This window comes from Penicillium concentricum (genome assembly GCF_028827145.1).
Source record: "Penicillium concentricum strain IBT 3081 chromosome Unknown utg000002l_segment0_segment0, whole genome shotgun sequence".
Taxonomy (NCBI): domain Eukaryota; kingdom Fungi; phylum Ascomycota; class Eurotiomycetes; order Eurotiales; family Aspergillaceae; genus Penicillium; species Penicillium concentricum.
In genome coordinates, this window is record NW_026622755.1 from 3,698,203 (window position 1) to 3,710,408 (window position 12,206).

General features: G+C 50.1%; 5 protein-coding genes across 5 annotated transcripts; 3 read left to right on the forward strand and 2 right to left on the reverse strand.

Moving 5' to 3' along the window:
• Positions 1 to 224: 224 nt before the first annotated feature.
• On the reverse strand, positions 225 to 1,728 carry N7517_005024 (glycerol-3-phosphate dehydrogenase family protein; the record flags this gene model as incomplete). The annotated part of the gene is made up of 4 exons (XM_056722754.1): positions 225 to 303; positions 375 to 426; positions 487 to 1,610; positions 1,667 to 1,728. The coding sequence occupies 4 exons, from the start codon at positions 1,726 to 1,728 to the stop codon at positions 225 to 227; spliced, it is 1,317 nt and encodes a 438-aa protein (XP_056579004.1).
• A 517-nt stretch (positions 1,729 to 2,245) lies between these two features.
• Positions 2,246 to 2,808, forward strand: N7517_005025 (FAM207/SLX9 family protein; the record flags this gene model as incomplete). The annotated part of the gene is made up of 2 exons (XM_056722755.1): positions 2,246 to 2,248; positions 2,308 to 2,808. 2 exons carry the CDS (start codon positions 2,246 to 2,248, stop codon positions 2,806 to 2,808), a joined length of 504 nt encoding a protein of 167 aa, XP_056579005.1.
• Positions 2,809 to 4,032: 1,224 nt separating this feature from the next.
• Positions 4,033 to 5,925, forward strand: N7517_005026 (putative ATP-dependent Clp protease; the record flags this gene model as incomplete). The annotated part of the gene is made up of 2 exons (XM_056722756.1): positions 4,033 to 4,465; positions 4,529 to 5,925. 2 exons carry the CDS (start codon positions 4,033 to 4,035, stop codon positions 5,923 to 5,925), a joined length of 1,830 nt encoding a protein of 609 aa, XP_056579006.1.
• Positions 5,926 to 6,301: 376 nt separating this feature from the next.
• Positions 6,302 to 10,502, reverse strand: N7517_005027 (uncharacterized protein; the record flags this gene model as incomplete). Its single annotated transcript, XM_056722757.1, is given in 6 exon segments — positions 6,302 to 6,702; positions 6,738 to 6,865; positions 6,923 to 7,272; positions 7,324 to 8,124; positions 8,176 to 10,288; positions 10,300 to 10,502. 6 exon segments carry the CDS (start codon positions 10,500 to 10,502, stop codon positions 6,302 to 6,304), a joined length of 3,996 nt encoding a protein of 1,331 aa, XP_056579007.1.
• A 557-nt stretch (positions 10,503 to 11,059) lies between these two features.
• N7517_005028 (Rab family GTPase) lies at positions 11,060 to 11,956 on the forward strand (the record flags this gene model as incomplete). Its single annotated transcript, XM_056722758.1, has 5 exons — positions 11,060 to 11,080; positions 11,151 to 11,163; positions 11,263 to 11,652; positions 11,702 to 11,782; positions 11,832 to 11,956. The coding sequence occupies 5 exons, from the start codon at positions 11,060 to 11,062 to the stop codon at positions 11,954 to 11,956; spliced, it is 630 nt and encodes a 209-aa protein (XP_056579008.1).
• Positions 11,957 to 12,206: the final 250 nt, after the last annotated feature.

Genomic DNA, 12,206 nt, shown 5'->3' on the forward strand with positions numbered 1-12,206 from the left:
TCCAGAGGACCGTTCCCCTCATATGTTCCTGGAGAAAGCCCAGACCGCGCGGGGAATGACATCATGCATTTTCCTTGGTATTTTTAGCTATCAACACCTACGTCGATGTACATAAAAATTTATTGTAACAGTCTTAGATTCAAAATGTCTAGAAGATAATCCACATGCAGTAAATATAGGTCATAAAAGTCTATACAATCTCCAATATCCAATCCCGGCCCTAATTATAATCGTGCAGCAGTGAACTGAGCGCCATCGTTGGAATTTTGTGATGCAGAAGTCGGGGTTCGGGCTTGAGGGGGGCTATAGGGGAACCAAATGTTTTGATAAGTAAAACGAAGATAGAAAGGACATTCGAAGGGATGTTATTTTACCGCTCAATGTAAGAAGGAATTTCCTCGACCTTCATGGTTCCCTCCAAAACACCTGTGCAACGTTAGCTTGGATCGAGGGGTCACATGGCAGAGGATAGAGGGAAATGCTTACGGAAAACAGCAGTGAAGAGAGGGAACTCATCCTCCATGCCCTGGTTCTTCAGGAAGCTGTTAACTTCCACAGCAGTCAGGGTACCCTGCAACTTCTGGCCATTGAGCTCAGTCTTCTCAATCTCCTCAATAGGCAAGTTGCGCTGGACGCTGTACATGGCACAGCGGAAGTTACGACCACCGCTGGAACTGGTGATCAAGTCTGCCACACCGGCACTCTCATCGGTGAAGGTGCGGTTGTCAATAGTGGCACTGAAGAATGTGTCTCCAAACTTGACCATCTCCATCAGGCCCACGCGCATGATAGCTGCCTTGGCGTTATCACCCCATCCCATGCCGACAACCCAGCCAGCGGCCAGAGCAACAACGTTCTTAAGAGCGCCACTAATAGAGACACCGGCAACATCGTTGACAACACGCACGTGGAAGTAATGACGGTGAAAGAGGGACTTCAGCACGGAATGGTCGACAGGAGGGTAGGCTGACGGCAGAGCCTGCAACTTGACCTCCGAGATTTGACCCGTGGTGTCCTTATGCTGGAACTCCACCAAGTTGGTTGTGGAGGAAGAAGGCGACCGCTGGGGAGTGGGCACCTGGGAGTCCATGTGTGGGGGATCGTAGGCGACGCTGGTCTCGGACCACTTCTCTTGGGCAACCTCATTGGCGATGTTTGCACCAGACAGGGCACCACAATAGATGCCAAGGATTCTGCCAATGGTCTCGGAGAAGAGGTGGATACCCGTTGAGTTGACATCCACACCCTTAATGCACGAGATGCCACGGGCGTAGGGGAGGATCTTGCCCTTGATTTGTTCGCAGGTCTTGATGATGAACTGATGGGGGAGGTTAAATATGAGGAGTGTGCTGTCCTTCACCGCATCCTCCAGGGATGGGTTGGCGTGCAGGTTGACTGGCAACTGGATTCCTGGGAGGTACTTGACATTCTCGTGGACATTGTTAATCACCTCAGTCAACTTCTGAGGGCCGGGATTCGAGGCATTGTAGTTCTTAGAAGTCTTTGGAATCTCGACATTCTCCTCAAACACCCACATCTCTACCTTCTCCTCGAAGAGTTCGGGGTTGCTGGAGGCATTTTCGGCGACGATCTTAGCGATGGCACAGCCCCTATTGAGAAACACAATTAGCACAAATTCATGGCAGTCCTTTTAGGGACTGATTACCAGTTACCGGAGCCCACCACCGTGATCTTGTGCTTGCGCTGATAAGGACCGAGAGAACCCATGATGTTTGTAGAAGAGACAATTGACCTGCGGGAGAGATGTCCGGAGAAGGTGGATTTAAAAGGCAAAGGATTCAGCGGGGGCAAAGGTGGAATTATGAATCGGGTCTGGAACCGAGTGGGTGACCGAGGTAGAAATATGGTAGAGTGAGGAACGCAAATCCGACGTAGGTTGAGGCGTATATCCATATATTTTGTCGCGTTGGGACCCCAGTTTCAGTTTTTTTTTTTTCCGGGATTGCCTTCTGATCACTTCTGATGTCACAGGAAAGACGTCGAACTTCGGAGCAACGAGAACTTGATAACGTCACGGACTGTTTTAATAAATATTTTTTGCCTTTTGACAAATATTATTTATTGACCTGACCTCGGGAATAGTCCGTTGGAGCCAAACAGCGTTGAGTTCCTGGAAAAAAGGGTGGGGATTGTGGATTCGGGCGGTGAAGGATTGGCGGCCTTTCGCTTTTCCCCGTCGCAATTTCGTCTTTTACTGTGCTCTCCGTAGATCTCACATGTCAACATGGTAAGTTACACTACTTATCTTCCACTTTCAGCCGGTTAATTATCGTCCTATCTTCACAGGCTCCTATTCGAAAATCAAAGACTGCCTCGGGCAGAGGCGCGATAGCCAAACCCAGTGTCTTTGGTGACGAATTTCGCACGACCAAAAGGGATAAGCGTCAGATCAAGCATGCTGCCCTCGTGTCTAAGATTGAGAAAAATTCCCAGAAGACTCCCAAGCGCCGACGAGCATCAAAAAAACTTGTCGCCAACCTCGAATCTTTGGCCGATGCCTTGCCCGAGGCGGAAGAATCCAACGATGCCGCCAGTCAAGTGAACGTGATCAAGCAGAAGACTTTGAGACACAAGCCAGGTTCCCTGAAACGCCGGGAAAAACTCGAGAAATTGGAGCGAGACCGCTTCAACAAGAACCTGACCGAGATGTCCAACATCACATCAGCCCCGGCTGCCAACAATGAGGCCAGCACCCAGTCGAATCCGACAGCCGGTCGGTGGTCGGCCCTGCGCAACTTCATCTCACAGACGATGGAACAACAGCCTGTGTTCAAGGAGAATAAATAAGGGTGGCCAGCATGAAAATCAAAATTTCTCGGTGACCGAGCCACTCTGGTTGCCGCTAGCCGTGAATATCTGTCTAACAAGTGAACTCCGGCAATGAGGTGAAAAATGCATCCAAAGACTCTTCTAAAAGTTGAGTTTAGGCGAATACACTGGAAATACACTGGAGTGTACTGCGCTCAACCAAAACACGATCGAACCACTTGCTTCTATTGGATCTGAACGGTGAAATCTACACCTGGTTCTAATCAGGTCTTGCGGCTCAAGCATTCCTATATTCCTTGGGAATCCAACACTTTCCGGCCTCCTTCTAGGGCTACGGACGCTATCGAACAGCTTTCGACATTAGAGACCAATAACCAAATACCCATCATTGTCATGAAAGAGCTGCATCTATTTTACTATCCTACAACTTTTTTTATCGTAGAAATCAGAACCGAATTTGCAACAACTCAAATATTATAGCGCCTTCAACACCTTGAGAGAGCTAGGTTTCTATCCAGCTTATGTTCTCAAGTGCGGTTCTGCATCATCCCAATCCTCGCTGCTCAACTCTTTCTGGGAGATTAAAAGTCTCCGTTGATCTCATGCCTGCTTGAAATTGTAGAGATGAGGGTTGGTGTCTCGGAATGAGTGTTGGAAACTACATAGGCATTTGCTTATTGAGATGAACGCCATATTTCCCCCTCCACGGATCGGACTAGATGGATTCGACATCTATGACATTTTGCATGACGGTATACTGCTGCACAAGTGTTGCGTTAGTATACCAACTTCGAACAATCGCCAGATAAGTAATGGCTTTTCTTCAAGCTGGGTTGACAGCGCTGAGCAAAAGGTCCTTGGAGTATAGACGAGGTATGTTCCTCTGTGACATCATAGTGCTCCCTGTATTTGGGCGTTGCGATGATTTCAGGCTTAGCCTTCCGGCGGTATGATCTGCAAGATTGCCGGAGGCCGAGATATGCCAGGCTTTGAGCGCCAAATATAGCTCTCGATTTCCTTCGATTGCTTCTTGTAGTTGAATTTAGCTGTGAATAGCTATGAATAGCCGGTCTATCATCGGCCCGATGACTCATCAGATAAGATCACCTGCCCCCATGCGGGGAACCTTGGCTAACCGGTATCTGATCCATCGCTCTCCAATCATCCTTCCTTTACTCTGCGTCTTCTGGGCTCTCTCTATTCGCCTCTCATAAACCCCCTGTGATCAACTGGCGCCCAGCAATGCTGTGGCGGCACTTACAGCTTCGCCTTCCGGCCACCTTGGCTCGTCGTGACATTGTCCGGTATCGGCTTCCTCAATCATACTGGCCAACACGCCAACTGGCTAGCTCCTCCAAATTTCCGACATCGTCTCAATTCAATCGGTCAGAATTTACCAGCCAACCCTTTACTGGTAGCTGTGAAACGGGAGGCCCTACTCTCGGGCCATTAGGATCAACCCCGGCTTTTGGCGCACCCCGCATCACACCGAAAGTGTTAAAGCAGTATCTCGATCAATATGTCGTTGGTCAGGATCGAGCAAAGAAAGTGCTCAGTGTCGCTGTGTACAATCACTACCAGCGCGTGCAGGAGTTAATGCGCCGGCAGGAAGAAGCAGCCGAATCTCTCGCGAAGCGTCAGCGGAGGGAGGCACTCGAGTTTCACCCCTTAGACGGTATATCACCTATTGATTTTTGATGTTGTCACTCAGTTCCTGATTTATTCTTCGATACAACAGATGATATCACAGGGGTGCACAAGAACACCAGTATACCTCAACCCCCGAAATCCCGCCCAAACACCCCCTTAGAGCAATCCGATTTCACCGATACGTCACCGCTACAGCTTGAAAAGTCCAATATTTTGTTACTTGGTCCGTCTGGTGTAGGGAAGACACTTATGGCAAAGACTCTTGCTCGGGTGCTTTCTGTGCCTTTCAGTATTTCCGATTGCACTGTGTTCACGCAAGCCGGTTACATTGGAGAGGATGCAGAAGTGTGTGTTCACCGACTTTTGGCAGCTGCGGACTACAACGTGGAGCAGGCAGAGCGTGGAATTATTGTCCTTGATGAGGTGGACAAGATTGCAGCTGCAAAGGTCAGTCATGGCAAAGATGTCGGTGGCGAAGGAGTACAGCAGGCGCTTCTCAAGATCATCGAAGGCACAACCGTGCAGGTCCAGGCCAAGCCAGAGAAGAACCCCCGCGCAACTAGTGCCCCGAATAGCTATCCCTCCAACAGTCCCTTGGGGAATGGGACATTTCAACCCCACAACCCCAGCCCAGCCGCCAAGGGAGAAGTGTACAATGTGCGCACAGACAACATTTTGTTCGTGTTCTCTGGCGCCTTCGTTGGACTGCACAAATCTATCATGGATCGAATATCCCGTGGGTCCATAGGGTTTGGTCAGCCTGTTCGGACCCCCTCAAATACTAGTGATTTCCCTGGCTCGCCAAATATCTCTACCAACCAGCCACTTCCAATCCTCCCAGGGTCTGAGGAAGAAGCGCTATATAAGAAGCACCTCCCCTTCTTCTCCTCTGCCTCGCCAGCCGGTTCTGGCGCCGAGCCAACCTATTTCAACGCACTTGACCTGTTAACACCCTCAGACCTGCAAAGCTACGGTTTCATCCCAGAGCTGATCGGCAGGATTCCCGTCACCGCCGCTCTCTCCGCCCTGTCTCAACCCTTACTTATGCGCATCCTAACCGAACCCCGCAACTCCCTTCTAGCCCAATACACGACCTTATTCTCCCTCTCGGGTATCGAGTTGCGCTTCACCACACCAGCACTCCACAAGCTCGCCGCCAATGCCTTCACAATGGGCACCGGCGCACGCGCGCTACGCACCGAGATGGAGACCATTCTCAGTGACGCTATGTTCGAAGCGCCAGGCTCGAGCGTGAAATTCGTCCTCGTGAACCAGGCTGTGGCCGAGCGCAAAGAACAGCCCATCTACCTTGCCCGTGGACAGGGCGGGCGTTTCAATGCTATGATTTCAGCCGAGGAAAGTCAGTGGGAAGCAAAGACTCGCGGGGGAAAGAAGGACCAGGCTCAAAAGACTACAACGCAAGATAATGCGGAGGACTCCAATGTGTCGGACTTCCCGGAGTACCAGAATCGAGCGACTGGTTAGGTGTAAATAAATGGTATGCTTTCATCTCTGCCCCGGCGACTTTTCATATCTGGTGTTATTCTTCGTCTCACAGTTGCATTGGCGGCAATTAGCGTGCAGTTTAGCAAAGCTATACTTTTGGAAATTCCGAATGTTCATATGATAGGTCTTCCGTTACTGCTCGAGCGTTCGGTCTCAACTTTGAACACAATCAGACAAAAGTAGTATACATGGCTACAAGTTACATATGTAGACATTGATTGGGGTATTCATTTCGTGGCCTCGTAGAGCTCTAGACATAATACATACAGAAACAGGGGTATCGTCAAAGTTTGTGCAAAAGGAGGAAGAGGAGTATATGCGGTGTAACCTGCTTTGATCCGAACTTCGTAGGACATCATTTGTAGGGAGCAGGGTACTTGTTCGTGCCATTGTCGTTCGGGCTGCCTGTGAAGGTAGCTGGAATAGAGGCGTTCGCGTTGTGAGATGCCCAATTGGGCGTCTGGGGTGTGGTTGCGCTCGACGGGGTAGCTACTTGGCCAGTAGAAGGCCGTGGCTTAGAACTAGAGCCACCTGACCCTGACAGGTAGGTCATCAGGCCCACGGAGTCCACTTTGAAACGTTTGAAAAAATGGCGGAAGCCACCCTGCATGACAGTCACATGACCCCATTTATCCCATCGTGCAGCGGGGGCATTGAGAGAGGTGACAGCAATGAAGTTCCGGAAACGTGGTATGTTAATCAGTGACCACCCAGCGAAGAATTCGATCAGATGATCTGCGTCGCGTTCGACTTTTTCTTGATTTTAAGGTTATGGTGCTCTGTGCGAGTACCGTATTCATTAATAGAAGGTGCGATGACGTTGCTTTTTGAGTTAGGCTGTAGACTGGCTTCATCGAACAAGGCTGTACGAGGGTCCATGACGTTGTTCTTGATGATCAACGTGCGGATAAGCAGCAGACTATATATAGGTTCATTAGAAGCTTGAATCAAATAGCAGTAAAGAGGTATGACATACAGTCCATGATCTTGTGAGTGATTTTCATCGTCGAGTCTCCTTTCGATCCATTCAAGTATGCGGGGAGGGAACATCAAGGTCCAAGATTTGCGCTTGTTCCTGTTTGCATTCCGAATCCATTGGAGAGTGACGGCCACCCCTTTTAGGTCTGTCAATACGTCTTCAGTGAGAAGTATGACACCGCCATATGGAAATATGCGTAGATGGTGGTCACTAGGTGAACAAAAGCGGGGATCAACTAATTCGAGTGGTCTGCGAATGCGAACAATCCAATAGTTGAACGAATGGGTAGGAAGCACAGAATTGAGCGGAGGCTGCAACGTATCGTATCTGACGAATGATTCGTGAAACTACTACCGGTTAGTTTGACAATTGTAAGCATGTAAATATCGATCACATACTATGGCCACGCCCTGTCTGCTGTTCTGCACAAATTTTTCCCAATCTCCAGGATTGTCGCTTGTTAATACAATCTTCTCATGGTACTCCAGGAGGTGTGCCTTCAAAAGTTGCAATTCTTCTTGTACTTCTTCATTGCCCGAGGGAAAGTGCAAATAGAAAATACCAGCTTTTGAAGGTTTCCCGCCTTCCTCAATTGTCGCAAGTTCTTCCACATTGATTTTGAGGGTTTTCTTCAAGAACTCTTCAACCGTTTGGTGGCCGGCTTGGTCCGCTTGATCTGCAATTTTTGCTTGGGGTGGGTTAGCGCCAATTAAATTATCCTTGAGCTCACTTGCGGGCGAAAAGCTTTGAATCGCTGGGGCCGGCATCTTTCGCGGTTGCAAGGATCCACTCATTCTCATATCATGGAAGTTTGACTGTCTGGGACTGCCAGACTCTAGGCCATCATCTGCACTAGGCTCGAGGCGCAGTGAAGATGTATCTGGCAAAAGCCCACTGGGTCGCCCGCTGGGCAGGCTAGATCCAGCTGCTCCTAGAACTTTTATCGGTGCGAGCATAGTGCGAGCGGCAATGAGTAGAGGAACGTCGGGTGGCACTTCATCATTAGGACGTGGAAACTTAAATTCCTGTGACCCGCGTGACCAAACAACCCAGACAATTCCCGCACTGTCTCTGTTCCCCATAGGATAGTGAATGGCGATGAGGTCGTCCTTTCGCAGATCCTCTGCTAGATCAAAGAGATTTTTGCTGGTGTCGCTGAAGCCCTCGATCCAGCCGGTACTCAGCACAGAATTCATCTCCTGTAGCCGATGTTAGCATTATATAGACAAATTTACGGATCCGGTACTGACACTGGATTCGCATAATCTTTCGTAGTCTCTGACTGTGCACAGGTGCTTAAACCAAACCTCAACTTGGTGTGTGTTCATTTTGTTAGCAAGAATCAAAGATTGCTGGACCTGTGAACGGATGCCGCATAATCTGAAAGCACCAAGGGGTCTCCTGTTGGGCCCGACAAACACGTGAATAAGAGCTTCTCCCTTGAAGCACCAGTATTGACCAATCTTGAGGCGAATAGGCGGCCAAGCCATACGCGCCGGCATTTTTGGAATTTGGGTCGCGATGAAAGCCCTAGGCTGACCAGATGCTCCAGCTCCGGATTCGGTGGGAGCAAGTGCTTCGGCTTTGGCTGATAGGTTTTCATTCAACCCCATTGAGTTTGAGGATCTTGACGCAAGCTGAGAATAATTCGGAGATGGGCTACGAGGTGCGTAACTACCACTCGCATCACGGAAAGAAGATCTTGGTGCTCGACCCGGGGACCGTGACCGACGAGAAGGAGACCGTCGACGGAGTGGTGACCGTGACCGTGACCGACGAGAGGGTGGCGATCGTCGACGGAGTGGTGATCGTCGAGAGGGCGATGGCCGACGAGAGAGCTCTGACGGTCGGTAGGTATCGGCCATGATTGTGTTAGGTTTTCTGGATGAGTCTGGTCTATAGCTGTCCCAACCTCGGATTGTCTCTCGGCTTTCTTGCGAGTCTCGATTCTCAGTAGGCCTGTCGAGACCGACCATTGCACGGGGCTTGGTCGGAATGGCTGGCGAGAAAGGAGTAAGGTTAGAACCCGTGAGTCTAGCAGATTTCATCGAAGTAGCCTCCGTACGGGTCCCCGAAAGAATAGCTGAAGGGAAGACTGAGCTAGTAGACACCGAAGGACCGGCAGGCCTGTCGATATTGACCTGTGACGGGGGATAAGAAGCTGGCGAGAACGCAGTAAGGGCAGAGGTTGACCGCCCAGCAGGATTCTTCAAAGGAGCCTCACCTGGCGGCGAAACAATAGAGACAATAGAATTGGCAGAATCGCCAGGCTGGATGAGATTGGCCTGTGGAACGGGGTTTGATTGGGTAGCTGGCGAGGAAATAGAGATAGTGGAATCTACGGGGCCAACAGGTCTCTCTAGATTCGACGGCGCACTGGGGGCAGGCAACACAGCCGACGAGGAAACCGATGTAGTGAAGCCTAAGTTCGAAGAGCGAGGCACTGGAGGAGCCATGACTGATGAGGGCGCGAGAACAATAGGTTTCTTTGGCTGCTCTACAGCTTTATCGCTTATTTGACCAGTGCCTGGCTTTAGTCGATCAGGCAGGCTGACTGGATTCTCAGGAGCAGGTTGATTTTGGGCTTCCGGGGATTTGAGACTTGTTACAGATGGACCCACGACTGAGGTAGTGGAGCCTATGTTCATCCTTGGTGCAAATTCAGAAGGCTTCATCAGCTCCATCTGTGACAAATCCGGTGCTCGTTCGCCCCATTTATTATCACGGTATGCGCGCTTGGCCCCCGGGCCCGTACCAAAAGAAGACAATATTGGCCTTGGTACTTGTGGTGGGCTCTTCTGGCGCACCGGGGCTTTCTGCTTGGCAGTACTCTTCTTTGCGAGCTGAGCAAATCGGGAGTTTGGAAGCTGGCTTAGGGTTGTTGGCGTTTGTGCACTCAATGTTGTTGATTTCAGAGGATCTTTCTGAGTTGCTTGCGCGCTGGAGATAGCTGATCCCGGAGGTGCTATTTGTTGCTGCGATTGGCGAGACGTCACCTTTTTTGATGGGGGAGGGGTTTCAGATGGAACAAACAAGGCCGAAGCGGTGGAATCGACGGAGAGGCGACTGGATCGGTGTGATGCAATACCTGCTTCGGGCTCATGGAAATCTACAACATCGGGATTGGCCAGTCGAGACGAGCCAGCCCGAGGGAGGCTTTTCTTACGTGCCCTTTGTTCTCGTTTGCGCCTTCGCTCTTCTTTTCGCTTCTTTTTCTTGTTCTCCAACAAGGCCGTATGCTTCTCCCATGACTTGAGATCGAAGGGAGTCACCTTGCCCTCCGCGATCTGCTTTTTTTCTCTTCCCAGCCATCTAGAGTCTCTTCCGAAGTGAACATTTCCTTCGGCTCCCAACTGCACCTGTCTATGCTGTACCCAGCCCACTCGACCAAATACTGAGTGATAAAGATGCCCTCGTCATCCTCAGAATCCGGTTCTACGAAGAACCTCCGTTCCGCATGGATGTCATTCACGAGATACTCGGTTTCCTCTTCACTTGCTGCGGTAGATGCCAGAGAGTCGGCATCACCAACTCCACTTTCATCAAAGGCATTGTTCATTTCAGAATCTGATGCCATTGTAGTATCCTGCTAAATTAAGTCAACAAAGGCTTCATTGTGCAGCTTCCAATGCCCCATGCCCAAGGTGGAAGCAAGACCGTGCTCGGATTGAGACTGAATTGCGGGGCATCGGGGATATCAAGATAGAGCGAAAGCCTACCGTATTTCATATTCATTGGATATGAAAAAGATTAAGGGGAAAAAGCAAACTAATAAGAGCAAAAGGAAAAGCAATAAGAACAAAGAAAGTTGACGGTTACTGCCCATAGATAAAAGATACCGCCCGCGCGCCAAACGCCAACACACGTGATCCCCACACTAAGCCACAACGGGTGGGAACGATTAAGGAGAGACACTCGGCCCAGGCATCGCTGACTATCCCCTGTTGATTCTCTATTACTTCCCGTGTGTGCGCTCCTCTGGTTTCCTTTCTACCTGCTGCGAGCTTAGTACTGACGTATCTCGCTTTCGCCCTCTCAAGTTACCAAATACACCCCTCAGTCTTCACTTATCCGCCACGTTTACCTGTACTTTGATACCACCTTTCGAGCTTTACTAGCTCGATTACATTCAAAATGGCCAACGACGAATATGACGTGAGTTGATTTAAGACGACGAGCTTCTTCATGTCTCAGAAGTATATGCTGATGATGATACCACCCACAGTTCCTCTTCAAAGGTAACGTCGCCACCTTATGCTGATGCCCGCCCTCCCCTTCCTTGTACCCCCTCCCAAAAGATTTCGAGGCTGACAGCGGAGGTATTGTGGAGTAAATAGTGGTGCTTATTGGAGACTCTGGTGTTGGTAAATCTAACCTCTTGAGTCGTTTCACCCGCAACGAATTCAACCTGGACTCGAAGTCAACGATCGGTGTGGAGTTCGCGACCCGGTCGATTCAAGTCGACTCGAAGACAATCAAGGCACAGATTTGGGATACCGCTGGCCAGGAGCGCTACCGTGCGATTACTTCTGCCTACTACCGTGGTGCTGTCGGTGCCCTCCTTGTTTACGATATCAGCAAACACCAGACCTACGAGAATGTCAACCGGTGGTTGAAGGAGCTACGGGATCACGCCGATTCGAACATCGTTATCATGCTCGTTGGTAACAAGAGCGATTTGCGCCACCTGCGTGCGGTCCCCACAGAGGAGGCCAAGCAGTTTGCTAGTGCGTTTCCCGAAAGTCGGTTTCATTGTATGGCGCTGACATTCAGTAGGCGAGAACAACCTTTCATTCATCGAGACCTCCGCTCTTGATGCCAGTAACGTTGAGCTGGCCTTCCAGAACATCCTTACAGGTTGGTTGTCTATCCCTTGGAATTTGGTATAGCATGCTAATTTCGATAGAAATCTACCGCATCGTTTCCAGTAAGGCTCTCGACTCCGGAGAGGGTGGCCAGCAGGTCCTCGACCGCCGTCCCGTTATCGACCCCAGCAAGCAAGACAGCGAGCAAAAGCCGGGCTGCTGCTAAATTACCCCTCACAAGGACGATGCACCGACTGCCACGACTCTCCTTTTGCGATGTGATACTGAGATGGTCTTGATCTGTGTTAGAGTCTGAAATTCGACGGCTACAAAGATGATACACAGGCGGGATCTGTTAGAGAAACCACACGGGAAGGTAGGGGTCCGGAATCGATGTTACCAGCTGTCGGATTCCCCTTCTTCCGTCTTTTTTTTGTTCGTTTCCCCGTGGTCGACGAAATTGATCCCCTTTTTTT